The following is a 22,013-nucleotide window of genomic DNA, read 5'->3' on the forward strand; positions in this document are numbered from 1 at the left end:
TTAGACAGCCTATAGGGAGGTGGTCGGAGACCTGGCAGTGTGTTCAAATCCCATTCATTTATATAGCCCTTCTTACATCAGCTGATATCTCAAAGTGCTGTACAGAAACCCAGCCTAAAACCCCAAACAGCAAGCAATGCAGGTGTAGAAGCACGGTGGCTAGGAAAAACTCCCTAGAAAGGCCAAAACCTAGGAAGAAACCTAGAGAGGAACCAGGCTATGAGGGGTGGCCAGTCCTCTTCTGTCTGTGCTGGGTGGAGATTATAATAGAACATGGCCAAGATGTTCAAATGTTCATAAATGACCAGCATGGTCAAATAATAACAATCACAGTAGTTGTCGAGGGTGCAGCAAGTCAGCACCTCAGGAGTAAATGTCAGTTGGCTTTTCATAGCCGATCATTAAGAGTATCTCTACCGCTCCTGCTGTCTCTAGAGAGTTTAAAACAGCAGGTCTGGGACAGGTAGCACATCTGGTGAAGATGTCAGGGTTCCATAGCCGCAGGCAACACAGTTGAAACTGGAGCAGCAGCACGGCCAGGTGGACTGGGGACAGCAAGGAGTCATCATCCCAGGTAGTCCTGAGGCATGGTCCTAGGGCTCAGGTCCTCCGAGAGAGAGAAAGAGAGAATTAGAGAGAGCATACTTAAATTCACACTGGACACCGGATAAGACAGGAGAAGTTCTCCAGATATAACTGACTGACCCTAGCTCCCCGACACATAAACTACTGCAGCATAAATACTGGAGGATGAGACAGGGTCAGGAGACACTGTGGCCCCATCTGATGATACCCCCGGACAGGGCCAAACAGGTAGGATATAACCCCACCCACTTTGCCAAAGCACAGCCCCCACACCACTAGAGGGATATCTTCAACCACCAACTTACCATCCTGAGACAAGGCTGAGTATAGCCCACAAAGATCTTCGCCACGGCACAACCCAAGGGGGGGGCGCCAACCCAGACAGGAAGATCACGTCAGTGACTCAACCCACTCAAGTGATGCACCCCAGTAAGCCAGTGACTCAGCCCCTGTAATAGGGGCTGAGTCACTGTGGAGAGAGGGGAACCGGCCAGGCAGAGACAGCAAGGGCGGTTCGTTGCTCCAGAGCCTTTCCGTTCACCTTCACACTCCTGGGCCAGACTACACTCAATCATATGACCCACTGAAGAGATGAGTCTTCAGTAAAGACTTAAAGGTTGAGACCGAGTCTGCGTCTCACATAGGTAGGCAGACCATTCCATAAAAAGTTAGCTCTATAGGAGAAAGCCCTGCCTCCAGCTGTTTGCTTAGAAATTCTAGGGACAATTAGGAGGCCTGCGTCTTGTGACCGTAGCGTACGTGTAGTATTTACGGCAGGACCAAACGGAAAGATAGGTAGGAGCAAGCCCATGTAATGCTTTGTAGGTTAGCAGTAAAACCTTGAAATCAGCCCTTGCCTTAACAGTAAGCCAGTGTAGGGAGGCTAGCACTGGAGTAAAGGATCACATTTTTTGGTTCTAGTCAGGATTTTAGCAGCCGTAGTTAGCACTAACTGACGTTTATTTAGTGCTTTCTCCGGGTAGCCGGAAAGTAGAGCATTGCAGTAGTCTAACCTAGAAGTAACAAAAGCATGGATACATTTTTCTGCATAATTTTTGGACAGAAATCTTCTGGTTTTTGCAATGTTACGTAGATGGAAAAAAGATGTCCTTGAAACAGTCTTGATATGTTTGTCAAAAGAGAGATCAGGGTCCAGAGTAACGCCGAGGTCCTTCACAGTTTTATTTGAGACGACTGTACAACCGTCAAGATTAATTGTCAGATTCAACAGAAGATCTCTTTGTTTCTTGGGACCTAGAACAAGCATCTCTGTTTTTCCCGAGTTTAAAAGTAGAATGTTTGCTGCCATCCACTTCCTTATGTCTGAAACACAGGCTTCTAGTGAGGGCAATTTTGGGGCTTCACCATGTTTCATTGAAATGTACAGCCTTGTGTCATCCGCATAGCAATGAAAGTTAACATTATGTTTTCGAATGACATCCCCAAGAGGTAAAATATATAGTGAAAACAATAGTGGTCCTAAAACAGAACCTTGAGGAGCATCAAAATGTACATTTGATTTGTCAGAGGACAAACCATTCACAGAGACAAACTGATATCTTTCTGACAGATAAGATCTAAACCAGACCAGAACTTGTCCGTGTAGACCAATTTGGGTTTCCAATCTCTCCAAAAGAATGTGGTGATCGATGGTATCAAAAGAGCACAAAGGTCTAGGAGCACGATGACAGATGCAAAACCTCAGTCTGATACCATTAAAAGGTCATTTACCACATTCACAAGTGCAGTCTCGGTGCTATGATGGGGTCTAAAACCAGACTGAAGCATTTCATATACATTGTTTGTCTTCAGGAAGGAAGTGAGTTGCTGGGCAACAGCTTTTTCTAAACTCTTTGAGAGTAATGGAAGATTCGATATAAGCCGATAGTTTGTTATAGTTTCTGGGTCAAGGTTTGGCTTTTTCAAGAGAGGCTTTATTACTGCCACTTTTAGTGAGTTTGGTACACATCCGGTGGATAGAGAGCCGTTTATTATGTTCAAGTGTTTTAGTACTATATCTCTTGACAATGATGAAAATAATAATGACCTCTAAACCAAGCACAGGAAGCAGCTATTTCAGTAGTTTAGTTGGAATAGGGTCCAGTATGCAGCTTGAAGGTTTAGAGGTCATGATTATTTTCATCATTGTGTCAAGAGATATAGTACTAAAACACTTGAGCGTCTCTCTTGATCCTAGGTCCTGGCAGAGTTGTGCAGACTCAGGACAACTGAGCTTTGGAGGAATATGCAGATTTAAAGAGGAGTCCGTAATTTGCTTTCTAATGATCATGATCTTTTCCTTAAAGAAGTTAATTAATTTCTTACTGCTGAAGTGAACTCCATCCTCTCTTGGGGAATGCTGCTTTTCAGTTAGTTTTGCGACAGTATCAAAAATACATTTCGGATTGTTCTCATTTTCCTCAATTGGAAAAATAGGATGATCGAGCAGCAGTGAGGGCTCTTCGATACTCCACGGTACTGTCTTTCCAAGCTAGTCGGAAGACTTCCAGTTTGGTGTAGCGCCATTTCCGTTCCAATTTTCTGGAAGCTTGCTTCAGAGCTCATGTATTTTCTATATACCAGGGAGCTAGTTTATAATGACACATGTTTTTGGTTTTTAGGGGTGCAACTGCATCCAGGGTATTGCGCAAGGTTAAATTGAATTCCTCAGTTAGGTGGTTAACTGATTTTTGTTCTCTGACGTCCTTGGGTAGGCAGAGGGAGTCTGGAAGGGCATCAAGGAATCTTTGGGTTGTCTGAGAATTTATAGCACAACGTTTGATGCTCCTTGGTTGGGGTCTGAGCAGATTATTTGTTGCGATTGCAAATGTAATAAAATGGTGGTCCGATAGTCCAGGATTATGAGGAAAAACATTAAGATCTACAACATTTATTCCTTGGGACCAGAGTATGACTGTGACAGTGAGTAGGTCCAGAGACATGTTGGACCAAACCCAATGAGTCGATGATGGCTCCAAAAGCCTTTGGAGTGGGTCTGTGGACTTTTCCATGTGAATATTAAAATCACCAAAAATGTGAAAATGATCTGCTATGACTAGAAGGTCCGATAGGAATTCAGGGAACTCAGTGAGGAACGCTGTATATGGCCCAGGAGGCCTGTAAACAGTAGCTATAAAAAATGATTGAGTAGGCGGCATACGTTTCATGACTAGAAGCTCAAAAGACGAAAACATATTTTTTCGGTGTGTAAATTGAAATTCGCTATCGTAAAAATTAGCAACACCTCCGCCTTTGCGGGATGCACGGGGGATATGGTCACTAGTGTAACCAGGAGGTGAGGCCTCATTTAACACAATAAATTCATCAGGCTTAAGCCATGTTTCAGTCAGGCTAATCACATCAAGATTATGATCAGTGATTAGTTCATTGACTATAACTGCCTTTGAAGTGAGGGATCTAACATTAAGTAGCCCTATTTTGAGATGTGAGGTATCACAATCTCTTTCAATAATGGCAGGAATGGAGGAGGTCTTTATCCTTGTGAGATTTCTAAGGCGAACACCGCCATGTTTAGTTTTGCCCATCCTAGGTCGAGGCACAGACACGGTCTCAATGGGGATAGCTGAGCTGACTACACTGACTGTGCTAGTGGCAGGCTGGCTAACAGCCTGCTGCCTGGCCTGCACCCTATTTCATTGTGGAGCTAGAGGAGTTAGAGCCCTGTCTATGTTGGTAGATGAGATGAGAGCACCCCACCAGGGTTGCCAGGACAACAACGAAATGTGAGCAAGACAAAGGAGCTGATTGTGTACTACAGGAAAAGGAGGTCCGAATATGCCCGCATTCACATCGACGGGGCTATAGTGGAGCGGGTCGAGAGTTTCAAGTTCCTTGGTATCCACATCACCAACAAACTATCATGGTCCAAACACACCAAGACACTAGTGATGAGGGCTTGACAACACCATTTCCCCCTCAGGAGAGGGGGCATGGGATTTGGCATGGGATCCTCAAAAAGTTATACAGCTGCTCCATCCAGAGCATCCTGACCGGTTGCATCACCACCTGGTATGGTAGCTGCTCGACATCCGACTGTAAGGTGTTACAGAGGGTAGTACGTACGGCCCAGTACATCACTGGGGCCAAGCTTCCTGCCATCCAGGACCTATATACCAGGCGGTGTCAGAGGATACCATGTTCGAGACACTTAAATATTTTAAAGGGCACACATACACAATCCATGTCTCAATTGTCTCAATGCTTAAAAATCCTTATTTAACCTGTCCCCTCCCCTTCATCCACACTGATTGAAACAGATTTAACAAGTGACATCAATAAGGGATCATTGCTTTCACATGGATTCACCTGGTCATTCTATGTCTTGGAAAGAGCACGTGTTCTTAATGTGTTGTACACTCAGTGTACACAGAACGCATAGAGACGGACAGACTCTAGTATGCTCACAAACTTACAGTGCACACATACTAATGCATGCACACATTCAGCTTGGCTGACTCTATCGTTGTCAATTGAGTTTGCATATGACCCCTGAGTCGGCTATACCTCTGAACTGTACCCCAAACTGTCTGCTGAATAACCACACACACACACACACACACACACACACACACACACACACACACACACACACACACACTTACTCACTGCCATGTCACTCTCTGATGTCTAGTAGTAGGGAGCTGCAGGCCTCTGGGATGCAGACTGCAGTGTTGGCCGCTCCAGCCAGAATGCAGCCAGGCTGAGGAGATGATAGCTTTCTAAAATTACACGTGTGTGTTTCCGCTTCTGGCACCAACCACCCGTCCAAATAATCTGCCTCCTCAGCCACTGACTGTGTTTGTGTGTGTGTGTGGGGGAGGGCTCGGAGTGTTTGTTTGTGTGTACGGCTATCTGTGTGTGTGGTTCGTTTAGGGTTGTGTGCTGGTCTTCCATCTTCACTATTTAAAAAACTGTCCCATCCCCCATTTAGAACACCAGACTCACCACCGAGACATACACGCACACACTGAAGAAGACTCATTGATACACACACCACACCACAGACATGTGGAGCTGTAAAAATCCCCTCAGCCAGTAATGTCCAACTCCAGCTTTAAACACGGAGGAAAGGGGCTTGATTTTTGTTCCTACTCACTGACACTGGGCCTCCCTGCTACCTAAGACTTCAGCCCCTGCCTCCACTTTAACCAAGTCCAAGGCTTTAATCTAATAGGGTGCTCTAACGAATGCTCTTCCGATCGGCAGTCTAATTCTTGCCTTGTTCAATCAATCAAATGTATTTATAAAGCCCTTCTTACATCAGCTGATGTCACAAAGTGCTGTACAGAAACCCAGCCTAAAACCCCAAACAATGCAGAAGTACGGTGGCTAGGAAAAACTCCCTAGAAAGGCCAGAACCTAGAAATAAACCAGGCTTATTTTTTTATTTTACCTTTATTTAACCAGGCAAGTCAGTTAAGAACAAATTCTTATTTTCAATGACGGCCTGGGAACAGTGGGTTAACTGCCTGTTCAGGGGCAGAACGACAGATTTGTACCTTGTCAGCTCGGGGGTTTGAACTCGCAACCTTCCGGTTACTAGTCCAACGCTCTAACCACTAGGCTACCCTGACGCCTGTTGCCTGCTCTTAAGCCAATTTTCAAGTTTCCTTCTTCCTCTCATAAAGATAATGGAACATTGTGGAGTTATTGGGGAATATAGAATTTTGTGTGTGCATGTGTGTTTGTTAATTCTGTGTTAACTAATGTGTGTCTGAGTTTTGATTTCATCCATGTGTCTTGCGTGCACGCTCGTGTATTTGTGTTAATGCGTGTGTGTGTGTGTAGTAATTGTGTGTTGGTTCATGTTTGTGGCACTATTGTTTGTGGATGTGTTTAACTATTCTCCACAAGAATAGTAAACAAACAAAAACAAAAATGTGACTAACTGGGGACATTTTATTAGTCTCCGTGAGGTCAAATGCTATTTCTAGTTTTTTTTGTAGGGTTATCATTTAAATTAGTGTTAGGGTTAGAATTACAATAAGGGTTAGGAGGGTCAGTTTTAGGGTTAGTGTTAGGGTTAGTGTTAGGAGTTAGGGTTAAGTTTAGGTTTTGGGGTTAAGGTTAGGGTGAGAGTACGGGTTAGGGTTAGGTTTCGTGTTAGGGGTTAGGGAATATAGGATTTTGAATGGGACTGAATTGTGTGTCCCCACAAGGTTAGTTGTACAAGTGCGTGTGTGTGGATATGCATACACCCCTGCCCACACCACCCCCCAAATCAAGATAACAGGCTAGGGATCACTCTGCACCCTCCCTGCTGTGGCACCCCTGGCCAAGTGAGCCGACCGCGGGGCGCTGGACATAATTGAGCCCTGGCTCTCCTCAACACACACCTGCTACAGCACACACACACTGGCTGGCAGGGGGAAGAAGGGGAGGGAGTGAAGAGAGAAAAGAGAGTGAGGAGAATAACCCTTCACACAACTGGGGCTGGGGAGAGGGCTAGGGAGAGGAAGAAACGAGATAGAGGGAGATGGGTGGGGGGATCGTGATACAGAGACAGAAATGGGGGAGACGGAAAGAGGGAAGGCAATATCAGGCCCACTTCCCCCTCTACACAGCACAAGCCCGTGTCTCCCCTTTACAAAGTGCCTCAGCAGATAGCTCAATGAACGTTAGAGTTGAAAGACATGTTATCTCAACTCAACTAGATGAGGCGGTCCTACCACCGTGCCTCCACACAGACAACCAATGTTACTCTCCTTCTTTGAATACTGTACAACTAAATAAAAACCAAATCATATTTTATTGGTCACATACAAATGGTTAGCAGATGTTAATGCGAAATGCTTGTGCTTCTAGTTCCGACCATGCAGTAATATCTAACAAGTAATCTACCAATTTCACAACAACTACCTTACAACTACCAACTACCACAAGTGTAAAGGAATGAATAAGAATATGTACATATAAATATATGGATGGCCGAACGGCATAGGCAAGATGCAGTAGATGGTATAGAGTACAGTATATACATATGAGATGAGTAATGTAGGTTATCTAAACATTAAATAAAGTGGCATTGTTTAAAGTGACAAGTGATACATTTATTACATCCAATTTTTTATTATTAAAGTGGCTAGAGATTTGAGTCAGTATGTTGGCAACAGCCACTCAATGTTAGTGATGGCCTTTAGATAGAATCTGTTTTTCAGTCTCTCAGTCCCAGCTTTGATGCACCTGTACTGACCTCCCCTTCTGGATGATAGCGGGGTGAACAGGCAGTGGCTCGAGTGGTTGTTGTCCTTGATGATCTTTTTGGCCTTCCTGTGACATCGGTTGGTGTAGGTGTCCTGGAGGGCATGTAGTTTGCCCCCGGTGATGCGTTGTACAGACCTCACAACCCTCTGGAGAGCCTTGCGGTTGTGGGCGGAGCAGTTGCCGTACCAGGCGGTGATACAGCCCGACAGGATGCTCTCGATTGTTCATCTGTAAAAGTTTGTCAGGGTTTTTCGGGTTTCGGTGACTAGCCAAATTTCTTCATCCTCCTGAGGTTGAAGAGGCGCTGTTGCATCTTCTTCACCACGCTGTCTGTGTGGGTGGACCATTTCAGTTTGTTTGATGTGTACGCCGACGAACTTAAAACTTACCACCTTCTCCACTACTGTCACATCGATGTGGATAGGGGGCTGCTCCCTCTGCTGTTTCCTGAAGTCCACGATCATCTCCTTTGTTTTGTTGACGTTGAGTGTGAGGTTATTTTCCTGACACCACACTCAGAGGGCCCTCACCTCCTGCCTGTAGGCCGTCTAGTCGTTGTTGGTAATCAAGCCTACCACTGTCATTTCGTCTGCAAACTTGATGATTGAGTTGGAGGCGTGCATGGCCACGCAGTCATGGGTGAACAGGTAGTACAGGAGAAGGCTGAGCATGGGTGTTTCCTGTTTTAGTTTCTGTCTATAGACTGGAAGCAACTAAATGGAGTCGTGGTCATATTTGCCGAAGGAGGGCGAGGGAGGGCTTTGTATGCGTCGTGGAAGTTAGAGTAACAATGATCCAGAATTTTTCCATCTCGGGTCGCGCTTTCGATATGCTGATAAAAATTTAGGGAGTCTTGTTTTCAGATTAGCCTTGTTAAAATCCCCAACTACAATAAATGCAGCCTCAGGATATGTGGTTTCCACTTTACTTAGTCCAATGAAGTTCTTTCAGGGCCGTCGAGGTGTCTGCTTGGGGGGGTATATACACGACTGTGCTTATAATCGAAGAGAATTCTCTTGGTAGATAATGCGGTCAGCATTTGATTGTAAGGAATTCTTGGTCAGGTGAACAAAAAGACTTGAGTTCCTGTATGTTGTTATGATCACACCATGTTTCGTTAATCATAAGGCATACACCCCGCCCTTCTTCTTACCAGAGAGATGTTTGTTTCAGTCAGCGCGATGCGTGAAGAAACCAGGTGGCTGTACAGACACTGACAACTTATCCTGAGCGAGCCATGTTTTCCTGAAACAGAGAATGTTACAATCTCTGATGTCTCTCTGGGAGGCAACCATTGCTCGGTTTTCGTCTACCTTGTTGTCAAGAGACTGGACATTGGCAAGTAGTATACTCGGGAGCGGTGGGCGATGTGTCCGTCTACGGAGCCTGAGCAGAAGACCACTCCGTCTGCCCCTTCTGCGGCTCCGCTGTTTTGGGGTCGCCTTCTGGGATCTGATCCATTGTCCTGGGTGGTGGACCAAACAGAGGATCCGCTTCGGGAAAGTCGTATTCCTGGTTGTAATGTTGGTAAGTTGACTTATATCCAATAGTTCCTCTCAGCTGTATGTAATAATACTTAAGATTTCCTGGGGTAACAGTCTAAGAAATAATACATAAAAATACTGCATTGTTTCCTAAGAACGTGAAGCGAGGCAGCCATCTCTGTCGGCGCTGGATGGTCAAAGTGCAGGGCTGCCTTGTAAAAAACGAAGTTGTTCTCAATGGGACTCCCTGCTTTAATAATAAAATACAAATAAAGTAATACCTTGGCTGTCCACTAAAGTTAAACCTGGTGTTGTCTTTTGTGACTGTTCCATATGAATATACACTAGGTACATCTAGTACCAAGCTGGACCCCCCTTTTCCTCCAGAACAGCCAGATTTCATCGGGGCATTCTACAAGGTGTCGGAAACGATGGTCCATGCTGATGCGATGGCCTCAGCTAATTGCTGTAGATTGGACAGCGGTACATTTATGCTACGAACAGCCCATTCTATCTCATCCCATAGATACTCTATTGGGTTGAGGTCTGGGGACTGCGCAGTCCACTCAGGTAAACTGAACTTGCTGTCATGTTCCAGAAAATATTTTTCCACTTCTCAATTGTCCAGTGTCGGCCCACTGGAGCCCCTTCTTGTTTTTATCTGATAGGAGTGGAACCCGTCTGCTGCAATAGCCCGTCTGTGACAAGGATCGACGAGTTGTGTGTTCCGAGATTCCATTCTGCACGTCACTGTTTTACTGTGTCCCTCCTGTTAGCTTGCACGATTCTTGCCATTCTCCTTCGACCTCTCTCACGATCTGTTTTCACCCACTTGACCTCCGCTGACTGGATGTTTTTTGTTTGTTGCTCCATTCCCTGTAAATGCTAGATAGACACTGTTGCACTTGAAAAGCCCAGGAGGGCAGCTGTTTCTGAGATAATGGATCTGGTGCGCCAGGCACTGACGATCATACCACACTCAAAGTTGCTTAGGTTACTCATTTTGCCCATTCTAACGTTCAATCGACCAGTAACTACATGCCTCAATGCATGTCTGCCTGCTTTATATAGCAAGCCACGGCTACAGACTCACTGTCTGTAGGAGCCATCAATTTTCGGGAACTCTGGCTGGTGAGTGTATATCTTAATGGTGAACAACAAATGATTCTCACTTGTATGGAAAAGATGGCCAGCACTGCTAAATCAGATTAAGGCTTGTGTAAAACTTATCCACAAACAGTTTGTAGCCCATCCCCAGCAGTGTAAAATCCAATATTTCCATAATGGAATCATAACTAAGTCCATTACCCGTGGCTGAGATTAATTTCCCATCGTAAACAAGGACATTCCAAGTGTAGGCACACAGAATTCGGCCAAAACAAACAGTTTGTAACCCCATATTGTTGGCTTGTTACGCATATATTGTTTCAGACCAATTCTAGCCTTTAAGACTACCATCCTCATCTATGGACAGGTTCTGGGCGGGCTGAAAATGGGTCTTGCAGGCCTCAACAATGCTGGAGTAGAGAGGTTTGATTTTGCAGAGTCTATCAAAGCTGGCTGTGCCTCTCTTCTTCTCAGTGTCACTGTCAGCTTGTGAGTCACTGATATGAAGTGCCCATGAAATAGTCAGAAACCTGTTAGAAGACATGACAGTGGTGGGGAAAGGCAGTTGGTAGTCTTCAGCTTCTCCAGTAGTCCTTCAGGTATTTCAACTTCACAAGCCCCATGTAAATGAGCAGTGAGATGTGACAGTATAGTAATTGGATGGAAATGGTCTTCCATGCCTCTTTCTTGCCTACTTGCTTCTTAGCCCCATACTTGCTGGTGTTAGACACCAGCGAACCAAGAACTTACAAGGATAAAAACATCTGGAAAAGATGAAGGAAGGGGGCTGTACTTTCCAGTCATGTCCAGCTGAGGTCCTGGCTGCCTTTTAGGTTAATATGTTGGTAGAAATGGCTCCACAGCATCCTCTAGCACAGTGTGCCAACAGTCCTCTCTTTTGGTGATAGTCACTGCTGTTGCACTGGCCCTCCTCCACTTCTGGGTTGGTCTGTTCACACCTCTAGATGGCTGGGCGGGGTGGGTGTGGAGCCAGAGACAGCAGCAGGGATCAGACTGGAGGAATCAGTTCCTATGTTTGAATGAGTGGGGGATGGAGGACTTGAATGTGGTCTCTTTGGAGTTGGCTCCCAGAGGTCATCTGAGTCAGTCTCTACCACTATTGAAGATTTTTTATAATCCAGTTAGAACTCAAGTTTACTATTACTTATTTTATTTAACCTTTTGCATGTAGGGGGCAGTATTTTTGTTTTTGGCTAAAGAACGTACCAATTTGAAACAGCCTATTTCTCAGCCCCAGAAACTAGAATATGCATATAATTGTCAGATTGGGATAGAAAACACTCTAAAGTTTTCAAAACTGTAAAAATATTGTCTGTCAGTATAACATAACTGATATTGCAGGCGAAAACCTTAGGAAAATCCAATCAGGAAGTGCCTCTTATTTTGAAACCCTTCTGTTCCTATGCATGCCTATCCTCCATTTAAAAGGATATCAACCAGATTCCTTTTTCTATGGCTTCCCTAAGGTGTCAACAGTCTTTAGACATAGTTTCAGGCTTTTATTTTGAAAAATGAGCGTGAAAGATCAAGTGGATCGGTGGGGGCTCTCAGAGTGAGTTTTGCGCTACAGAGTAAAGCGGCCATTGTTCCACCCATGGTTATTGAAAAACCTACACACTCGGTTGATATATTATTGAATATATATTTTGAAAACAACCTGAGGAATGATTATAAAAAACTTTTGACATGTTTCTCTGGACATTATGGAGACTATTTGGAATTTCCGTCTGCGTTGTCGTGACTGCTCTTTCCTGTGTATTTCTGAACCTAACGCAACAAACAAACGGAGGTATTTTGGGTATAAAAATAATCTTTATGCAATAAAAGGAACATTTGTTGTGTAACTGGGAGTCTCGTGAGTGAAAACATCCGAAGATCATCAAAGGTAAACGGTTAATTTGATTGCTTTTCTGATTTACGTGACCAAGCTTCCTGATGCTAAGTGTACATAATGCTATGATAGGCTATCGATAAACTTACACAAACACTTGGATTGCTTTCGCTGTAAAGCATAATTTCAAAATCTGAGACGACAGGTGGATTAACAAAAGGCTAAGCTGTGTTTTGCAATATTGCACTTGTGATTTCATGAATATGAATATTTTTTAGTAATATTATTTGACTGTGGCACTATGCTATTCAGTGGTTGCTGACGAAAATGATCCTGCAACAGGGATGGGTAGCGTCAAGAAGTTAACCTTTATTTTATCAGGGGGTGAGCCCCTCATCAATACATCAAATACACAGCACATGCCTATAAACATATACAGTACCAGTCAAAAGTCTGAACACCTACTCATTCAAGAGATTTTTTTTTATTTTCTACATTGTAGAATAATATCAAAGACATCAAAACTATGAAATAACACATATGGAATCATGTAATAACCAATAAATTGTTAAACAATGATATTCTTCATAGTAGCCACCCTTTGCCTTGATGACAGCTTTGCACACTTGATGACAGCTTTGGCTTTCTTTGGCTTTCTCAACAAGCTTCAAGCTTCATGAGCTTCATGAGTCACCTGGAATGCATTTCAATTAACAGGTGCACATAGTGAAAAACGCTGCTGCTTCTTTATGGGACCAAACTATTTAAAACTTTTTTTAATTAAATGTTTTCAAAGTTTAAAACATAGAGATCGAATCATAAATGTTGGTAGCTGAAGTCTGAATCCCGTGAGGGTGAAAGACAGTCAGTAGACATACTTGCATTACATTTAGCTGGCTATCTAACGTTACCTTGAACAGCATTAACAGAAACACTTAACCGTTAAAAACATATGGACTCCGGTAGAAATCTATGCAGTTGTGAGAAAAGTATGGAGCTGAATTTATCAAAGAAGAAAGTGCCAATAGCATGGCTAATCTCAAGACGGAGATAAGGAGTCTATGTACAAAAATTGAAAAAAAATAGGGACAAAATGAAGCTGAGTATTGAAAAAGGAATGAATAGTAAAGTTGAAAGCTTACGTACATCTTTGGAGAAAGCCATTCATGATGATCATACAACTTTCCTGACTCGAGAATAATAATAAGCATCTACAAGACCACATACCTCTTGAAGTTGGACGTCTGGAGTAGAGGTCGACCGATTAATCGGAATGGCCGATTAATTAGGGCCGATTTCAAGTTTTCATAACAATCGGAAATTGGTATTTTTGAACACCGATTTGGCCAATTTAAAAAAATATATATATATTTTTTTACACCTTTATTTATAATTTATTTAACTAGGCAAGTCAGTTAAGAACACATTCTTATTTTCAATGACGGCCTTGTTCAGGGGCAGAATGACAGATGTTTACCTTGTCAGCTCGGGGGAGTCGATCCTGCAACCTTACAGTTAACTAGTCCAACGCTCTAACCACCTGATTACATTGCACTTAAACGTTAGCTTTTTTACATGGCACATATTGCACTTTTACTTTCTTCTCCAACACTTTGTTTTTGCATTATTTAAACCAAATTGAAAATGTTTAATTTTATTTGAGGCTAAATTAATTTTATTGATGTATTATATTAAGTTAAAATAAGTGTTTATTCAGTATTGTTGTCGTTGTTACAAATTTTAAAAATTAAATCGATTGATCGGTATCGGCTTTTTTGGTCCTCCGATAATCGGTATCGGCTTTGAAAAATCATAATCGGTCGACCACTAGTCTGGAGTCCCGTGTAGAATTCCTAGAATCTGGGAGAATAGGCGCTGCGAAAACAACAAAGTTAGACCAAGACGTGTCTATCATAGTGGCAGGACTGCCAGCTGATGAAAACGAGGACCTAATCTCTAAAGTGAACCAGTTGATATCAGTAGGCCTAGGCTGCGAAACAGAGGTGATTGCAGTTGAGAGGATGAGGGAGAAAGGTAAAGGTCTCTGGGTTGTGAAGGTGGAGTGTCGGTCTGTGGAGGAGAAAGGGGCTCTGTTACGGAAAAAACGAAAGCTGCGAAACCATCCTGATTATAACAAAGTCTTCCTTCGATCAGCCAAGTCCCACATCGATCACCTTATACAACTGAACATACCAGGAGGAAAGGACTATTTTGTCATGGGAAGCAGACGGGTCATGAAACGAGATCAACCAGAAGGACCACGTGGACAAGGACATGGGGTGGACAGACATACTAAATATTGAGAGGCTTCCCATCCCATACGAGATTTGATTTCAATAGAACATTGGAATGTTAACGGATGGACTTCATTGAACAATAAATTACGAATAATAATACTAAAATCCTTAAATCGAGACATTATCTCAATAAATTAAACGCATTTGCGTCGGCAAGAAACTATTGATATTGAAGGGTATGTATGGTATGGACATAACAGACAGACTCATGGGAAAGCCCGCAGGGACTCTGGGGGAGTGGGAATATGTATAAAGTCTGATATGCATATAAAGCATATAAAATGTAAATTATCGATAAAGCCATAGAAGGAATTATTGGTTTGAGCTTTGAACATAGGGAGTCAGATTTTTGTTTTGTTGTGTTTTCATGCTATTTGCCACCTGAACAGTCCGCATGGGGTAAAGATGCGTCCTCCTTCTATAGTCATTTGTTAAACTGTTTGGGATAGGGGGCAGCATTTTCACATTTGGATGAAAAACATGCCCAGAGTAAACTGCCTGCTACTCAGCCCCAGTTGCTAATATATGCATATTAGTAATTTGGATAGAAAACACTCTGAAGTTTCTAAAACTGTTTGAATGATGTCTGTGAGTATAACAGAAGTCATATGACAGGCGAAAACCTGAGAAAAATCCAATCAGGAAGTAGAAAATCTGAGGTTTGTAGTTTTTCAAATTGCACTTCCTATGGCTTCCACTGAATGTCAACAGTCTTTAGAAACTTGTTTGAGGCTTCTACTGTAAAGGAGTGGCTCATAAGGGCTCTTTGAGTCAGTCAGTGGTCTGGCAGAGTGCCACAAGCTCGCGACGCTCGTTCACTTGAGAGGTAGCTCGCGTTCCATTGCTTTTCTACAGACAAAGGAATTCTCCGATTGGAACTTTATTGAGATTATTAAGATATATGTTAAAAACATCCTAAAGATTAATTCTATACATCGTTTGACATGTTTCTACGGACTGTAACGGAACTTTTTGACTTTTTGTCTGGACCTAGGGCTGAACGCGCTAACAACAAGGAGGAATTTGGACATAAATTATTAACTTTATCGAACAAATCAAACATTTATTGTGGAACTGGGAGTGCATTCTGATGAAGATCATCAAAGGTAAGTGAATATTTATAATGCTATTTCTGACTAATGTTGACTCCACAACATGGCGTATATTTCTTTGGCTGGTTTGGTCTCTGAGCGCCGTACTCAGATTGTTGCATGGTGTGCTTTTTCCATAAAGTTTTTTTGAAATCTGACACAGCGGTTGCATTAAGGAGAAGTCTATCCTTAATTCTGTGAATAACACTTGTATCTTTTCACCTCACAGGATTCCCAGCCCAGTAAGTTACTTTTTAGGTGTCCTTTCACATGAAAATGAAACTGTTGCGCACAGCTCTAGCATGATGGATGTTTGTCGTACAAAGGGTGTTCACATACTTCTGGAAAGCCCAGATCATTGGCTAGCTAGCTAGCTATGAGCACAAAACGATAGGTGGTCATTGGACCAAGTGAACACTGTCAATAGAGTGAACACCGCTCGACTCATTGGTACGTAATAATGGCTGACCTTCATGGGCTAATTTGAAGTGTTGTGTAGCCAATACGTAATGTAGAATGATTAAACAAGTTTGGTTGCCTTCTAGAGTGTCTGAGGATTGCACAGAAACTGAACATAACCGGGTTAAACAATGTTTTGCCAATTTTTTGATTTCATTTTGTTGGAAGAGTTGGAATTCACTCAAAACGCTGTATACAACATGGATCGGGTTAGGATATAGAAATGGATTTTATCAAACAAATCTATGCTACATTATATCTCTGGGACCCTCAGGATGACAAATCAGAGCAAGATTACTGAATATAAGTAGATTATTTACTGTCAGAGGTGAATGTATCGAACCAGTTGCCTTGATAAGTGTTTTGTTGTGCATTATCTTCAAACAATGGCATGGTATTTCTTCGCTGTAATAGCGACTGTAAATTGGACACTGCAGTTAGATGAACAGTAATTTTAAGCTTTCTGACGATATAAGACATGTCTATCCTGGAAAGTTGCCTGTTGTTTACAACACCATTCTAGTCACATATCGCATATTGAGCAGCAACTGTCCCGATTTTGGGACACTGATCCTGTGGAGGATAACTCCTGGGCTAGAGCACCCAAAGACTCATTTACAGAATTTAGTAAGAGTGGAGCACATATTTTTGTTCATGTTGTATTAACACTCTCTTTCCCTCTCTTCTCTTTCTCCAGGTGTTCAGTGTGAAGCGTCCGGATGGCGGGGACTTCCAGCAGGCGGCGCCCACCACCTCCTTCCGCAAGCTGTCCCCCACGCCACCCCCAGCGGATGAGGGGGGTCCTCAGTCCCTGTCCCAGCCCCCCCAGCACCAGGCCCTCACCTGTCTGATCAGCGAGAAGGACCTTGCTCTCTTCGAGAAGCTCGGCGACGGCTCCTTCGGGGTGGTCAAGAGGGGCGAGTGGTTCACGCCCGCCGGGAAAGTGGTGAGAGGGACTGGGGTGTGGGAGTGTAGTGTGTGGGTACTGTACTGTTTGTGTGTGTGTATGTGTGTTGGAAAGGCTGGTAGTGGGAGAGGTATTTGTCTGCATCGTACTCCTATAGGCCTCCGTTTAGAAAACAGGGTCCCATCTAGACACACCTAATAACACACGTGCTTCTGGAACACTTATGGAATGCTTGATCTATACAGTAGTAGGGATCAGGATAGAAAGACAGAGGAAGAGAGGGAATAGGATATAAAAGTCCCTCATGATCACCCTGGGAAACAAAGTATCAGTGGGTTCAGTGGGTTCAAAGTTGACAGCGTGTGAAAAAATGACCAAAACACCCTCCCTTCAACATCTGTTCTGGTCAAACCCTTGACCACTAACCCCTATAGATTTGACCTTGAGAGAGGGAAGGAGCAAGGGAGTGATGAAGAGAGAATCTTGTCCAAACACTCTCCAGCAGTGACCACAACATGGCCAGATGGAAATAGTAAAGCCAGGTGCAGTGTCACAACAGAACGGTATCCAAGGGAATAGTTTACAAAACATTTAAGAACAGGGGTATTCAAATCTTACCCTCTGAGGTCCGGAGCCTGCTTATTTTCTGTTCTATCTGATAATTAATTGCACCTACATGGTGACCCAGGTCTCAATCACTCCCTGATTTTGAGGGGAAGAATGAAAATAAGCAGTGGAACTGGCTTTGAGGTCCAGATTTGAATTTGAGGGCCATAGAACATCTAGTCCAGTGGCTAACCACCAATCTAATGGGAATAAGATCAGCTGATCTCCTATGTTATGCTGTAGTAGGACCTCCATTCCCGTCTTTTATATCCTACTGCATAATTTAGAATAATTTACCTCATAATTTCAGCAAGTTGCCGCTGTCCTTAACAGCATTTAGATTAGCGTGTAGGGCAGGCCAACTTGTACAACAAACAATAAAGTAAAAAATCATCTTGTTCAGGAAGTGCAACCTGGTGCTCTATTGTCTCCTTGTTTAAGACTGTTCTGCGGCCTCCAGACTGTTAGTAAGTGCAACTGGCTATCAATAGCTTTCCCTTTGGATTTTGATTTCGCATTTTGCTAACATGGTCTCCCATCTTTCTCTCCAGTTGACTGTAGCGGTCAAGTGTCTGAAGACAGACATGCTGAGCCAGCCGGAGGCGTTGGACGACTTCATCTGCGAGGTCAATGCCATGCACTCCCTGGACCACCAGAACCTCATCAGGCTGTACGGAGTGGTGCTCACACAACCCATGAAGATGGTATGGGCGGGCACACACAACACATGTTAAATACTTAATTTGAGTCCCCAAATCAGATTACATTTGCAAAGGATCATGGATACAAAATGCACCTTCTTCACCCATGACAGTTGACACGGGGCGATATCTTTCCAGCTGCTTTGCTTTTCTTTGTTTTGCTTTTTGTACATGCTTGTGTACATGCCTAAATAGCAGCACCACCAGCTTACACTCAAAACCTATACTGTTCATAAGTGCAGACAATGTCAAGTTTACAAACTGTGTGAACCCTTTAAATAATATCAAGGGCAGAATCTCAAGGCCTCCGGTCCACACCCGACAGAGCGATTGAGACAAAGGACAAAAATAAGGGCTGATGACGCTCTGTTCTTTTCATCTCTGCGTCATTACCTCCCAGTACTTCCTCAGTATTATTTTGTATTGATGTGGAGTACATTGTGTTTGGAGTCGACCAATAATGTTATTGTTGTCACCTCCTTACCCCTCCCCCGGCACTCTCCTCAGCCCCACTCCCTGTAAAGCAGGGTTTCCCAAACCTCTCTTAAAGTACCACCAGCTGTTCTACTTATTTTGCGTATTGCCAGACTGGTAGCAGATTCAATCAGTCAACAAGCCCTTCATTGGTGGAATTTTGTGTGTTAGCTCAGGAATAAATCAAATACCTGGAGGTACTCGAGAAGAGGTTTGGGAAACACTGCTCTAAACTCTTGGGAGCTCACAGACATTACAGTTTTGTTCCAGCCCAGCACTAACAACACACCCTCCTTCTCCAGGTGACCGAACTAGCCCCGCTTGGCTCCCTCCTGGAGCGCCTGCGCTGCGTTCGGCCGCAGGGCCCCATCCTCATCCACATGCTGTGCCAGTACGCCGTGCAGGTGGCGTGCGGCATGGCCTACCTAGAGCAGCGGCGCTTCATCCACCGTGACCTGGCCGCCCGCAACATCCTGCTGGCGTCGGCTCAGAGGGTAAAGATTGGCGACTTCGGTCTGATGCGGGCGCTGCCCAACAACCACGAACACTACGTCATGCAGGAGCACCGCAAGGTGCCGTTCGCGTGGTGAGTGGGATGAGGAAAGGGGGTGGTGGTGGTGGTTGAGGGGGAGAGTGCAGTGGGAAAGGGAGTGTGTGTGTTGCCACCGGAGGAGGAAAGGTTGGCGTGTATTTGTGTGTCGGTGTTATCAGGGCCACATTCAGTAGGCAAACGTTGTCTGACGTTGCAGATAAATTGCCACGAATAGAGCTGACATGATTCTGTTATTTTACATGCATGAGACATGTTTGTTCTAAGTAAAGTCTTTTTTATATGAACATTCTACAACATTGTGCCCTGGGGAATAAGCCCCTGATGTGGCTATGCATAGTGTGTGTTGTGTTTTGTGTGTGTTTTTTCCACCTTCTCATCACCTTCTTAAGGTGTGTTTGCTGTGTGTGTTTGCTGTGCGTGTCCTCCACCTCCAGGTGTGCCCCGGAGAGCCTGAAGACGCGGACATTCTCCCACGCCACAGACACCTGGATGTTCGGGGTGACGCTGTGGGAGATGTATACCCACGGACAGGAGCCCTGGCTGGGCCTCAATGGCAGCCAGGTACACGCATACACACACACAAAATAAAAATACTAATATTTTATGTCAATGGTTCAATTTAAGTATTTTGTGTATGTGTTTCAGATCTTACACAAGATTGACAAGGGGGGTGAGCGTCTACCCAAGCCAGAGGACTGTCCGCAGGACATCTACAACGTCATGCTGCAGTGCTGGGCCCAGAAACCTGATGACAGGCCCACCTTTGTCGCCCTCAGGGAGTTCCTGCTCGAGGTACCCACTTCCCTGTGTGTGTGTGTTGTTGTTTTTTTGTTTTTTTTACTTGGCAAGTCAGAAAATTCTTATTTTCAATGGCAGCCTAGGAACAGTGAACTGCCTGTTCAGGGGCAGAACGACCAATTGGACCTTGTCAGCTCAGGGATTTGAACTTGCAACCTTTCGGTTACTAGTCCAACACTCTAACCACTAGGCTACCCTGCCGTGTGGGGGGTACATCAGTGTTAAACCAGTGTTAGTTGTCTGCAAGTCTATTTTCAATGTTTACGTTTGAGATTGAATACACAACCTTCATGTGTTAAATGGACCTATAGCCCCACCTAGTGAATTTTCTACTGTATGGGCATTACCAACTGAGGAATCCTAACTTGATGTTCGCGCTTAACTGATGTCAATGGAAGTTTTTTTGGGGAAAAACTCAATGTAGATTTTGGGCCCAAATGACTACATTTTTATGCCTTGTGCCCCACTGTTGGGGTGTAGTGTTAGTTAAACGTTCTCAAACTTGGTGTTTGTGTGCGTATGTATGTGTGTGTCCGTTCCATTCCAGACCATGCCAACAGACATGTGCGCGCTGCAGGACTTTGAAGAGTCCGACAAGCTTCAGATTCAGGTCAATGACGTGATCACCATCATTGAGGGCAGGTATGTGTGATCAACTAATGTCCTGTAAATCCATATTCTGTCATTGTGTTTTTCTATGCATGCTTGTGTATGTGCATGTGTCTGCAACTTCTTGCATGCCTTTGGGAGTGTGTCTGTGTTAGTGGGTGTATGCGTGTGTGAAAGAGAAGAAGACGAGGGCGAGAGAATGAAATAAATAAAGTACAACCACGGAGACGGACAAACAAATAAAGAGCAAAAAGGGACGAGTACAAGTCAGATTGGACTCATTGTGTAAACAGTCAAGTTTAGAAAAGACAGAATAAGAGGGAGCTCAACCACAAAAAAGATAAACCACAAAAGACAATACTTTAGCCTAGTAGGTTGTTTAGGAATGGGACACTCACTTTTAGCTCTCCTGGTAGCGGAGTAGGCCGGGCAGCGTTGAGGTCCAACCCCAAGACATCTGGTGGGTCCATGGGGTTCCCTAGGTACAGGCTAGAAAGAGAGGAGGAGGGAAAGAGGGAGAGAAAGGGAGAGAGAGAGAAAGTGGGAGATAGTGGAAAAGAAAGGATGAGAGGGATAGCGGATGAGATCAATAGAGGGGTTAGAAAGGAAAGAGAGAGAGGGGACATTTATTGACTTACCTTACCAAGAGGTTCTCGACCCGAGTCTAGCCATAAATCAGGTGTACAGCGGTTCGCACCAGGTTTCACAACTGCTTATCCAACCTGCCTGTGTGTATAATATTAATATTTTATTAGGATCACCATCAGCTGTTGCTGAAGTAGCAACTGCTTTTCCTGGGGTCCACACAAAGCACAACACATTACATAATAAAGAACATTAAAGGGGCAAACAGCAGTTGCTACATACTTTTTTTTCATACATTTTTAGTTCAACAGTCGTACCCCATCAGAACCCAAAATATCAGCTTGTTTATCTCCAATGTTTGTAAACAAAGTAAATGTAAACAAACACTATATAGCCTCAAAACATGGTTAAAACTATAGTTGTGATATCATGGAAGGTCAGTCCTTGCATCCATAGCTCCCTCTATTAATCCGAGAGTGGTTACGTTTCCCCAGCTCCATCCCTCAGCTTTTTACTAAAACGAGTGGGGAGAACCGTTTTGTTATAGTTTGTTATTGCCTATTTTTATGTCTATATGTTTATATGCCTGCTTGTGGTGGATGCGTGCTTGCCACGCGTATATATCTGCACCCACTTGTGTGTGTCTGTCTGTACCTGAATGTTTTCTCACATTCACCTGTA

At 43.9% G+C, this 22,013-nt stretch overlaps 1 protein-coding gene and 1 long non-coding RNA gene across 10 annotated transcripts in view; one reads left to right on the top strand and one right to left on the bottom strand.

The window, feature by feature from the left end:
- Positions 1–22,013, top strand: part of tnk2b (tyrosine kinase, non-receptor, 2b) — a 173,447-nt gene that overhangs the window by 132,480 nt on the left and 18,954 nt on the right. For all 9 annotated transcript variants that reach the window (XM_090181791.1, XM_021612735.3, XM_090181793.1 and 6 more), the window contains 6 exons: positions 16,797–17,045; positions 18,164–18,316; positions 19,090–19,373; positions 19,775–19,901; positions 19,986–20,132; positions 20,686–20,780. In XM_090181791.1, coding sequence (XP_090037917.1) covers positions 16,797–17,045; positions 18,164–18,316; positions 19,090–19,373; positions 19,775–19,901; positions 19,986–20,132; positions 20,686–20,780 — 1,055 coding nt within the window. The remainder of the gene's footprint in view (positions 1–16,796; positions 17,046–18,163; positions 18,317–19,089; positions 19,374–19,774; positions 19,902–19,985; positions 20,133–20,685; positions 20,781–22,013) is intronic.
- LOC149981676 (uncharacterized) lies at positions 467–21,475 on the bottom strand. Its single transcript, XR_016482411.1, has 3 exons — positions 21,386–21,475; positions 21,146–21,236; positions 467–607 (listed from the first exon to the last, which is right to left on the bottom strand). It is a non-coding gene; the product is annotated as an uncharacterized LOC149981676 (long non-coding RNA).

Source organism: Oncorhynchus mykiss, chromosome 8 (genome assembly GCF_057628025.1).
Source record: "Oncorhynchus mykiss isolate SJ-2025 chromosome 8, ASM5762802v1, whole genome shotgun sequence".
Taxonomy (NCBI): domain Eukaryota; kingdom Metazoa; phylum Chordata; class Actinopteri; order Salmoniformes; family Salmonidae; genus Oncorhynchus; species Oncorhynchus mykiss.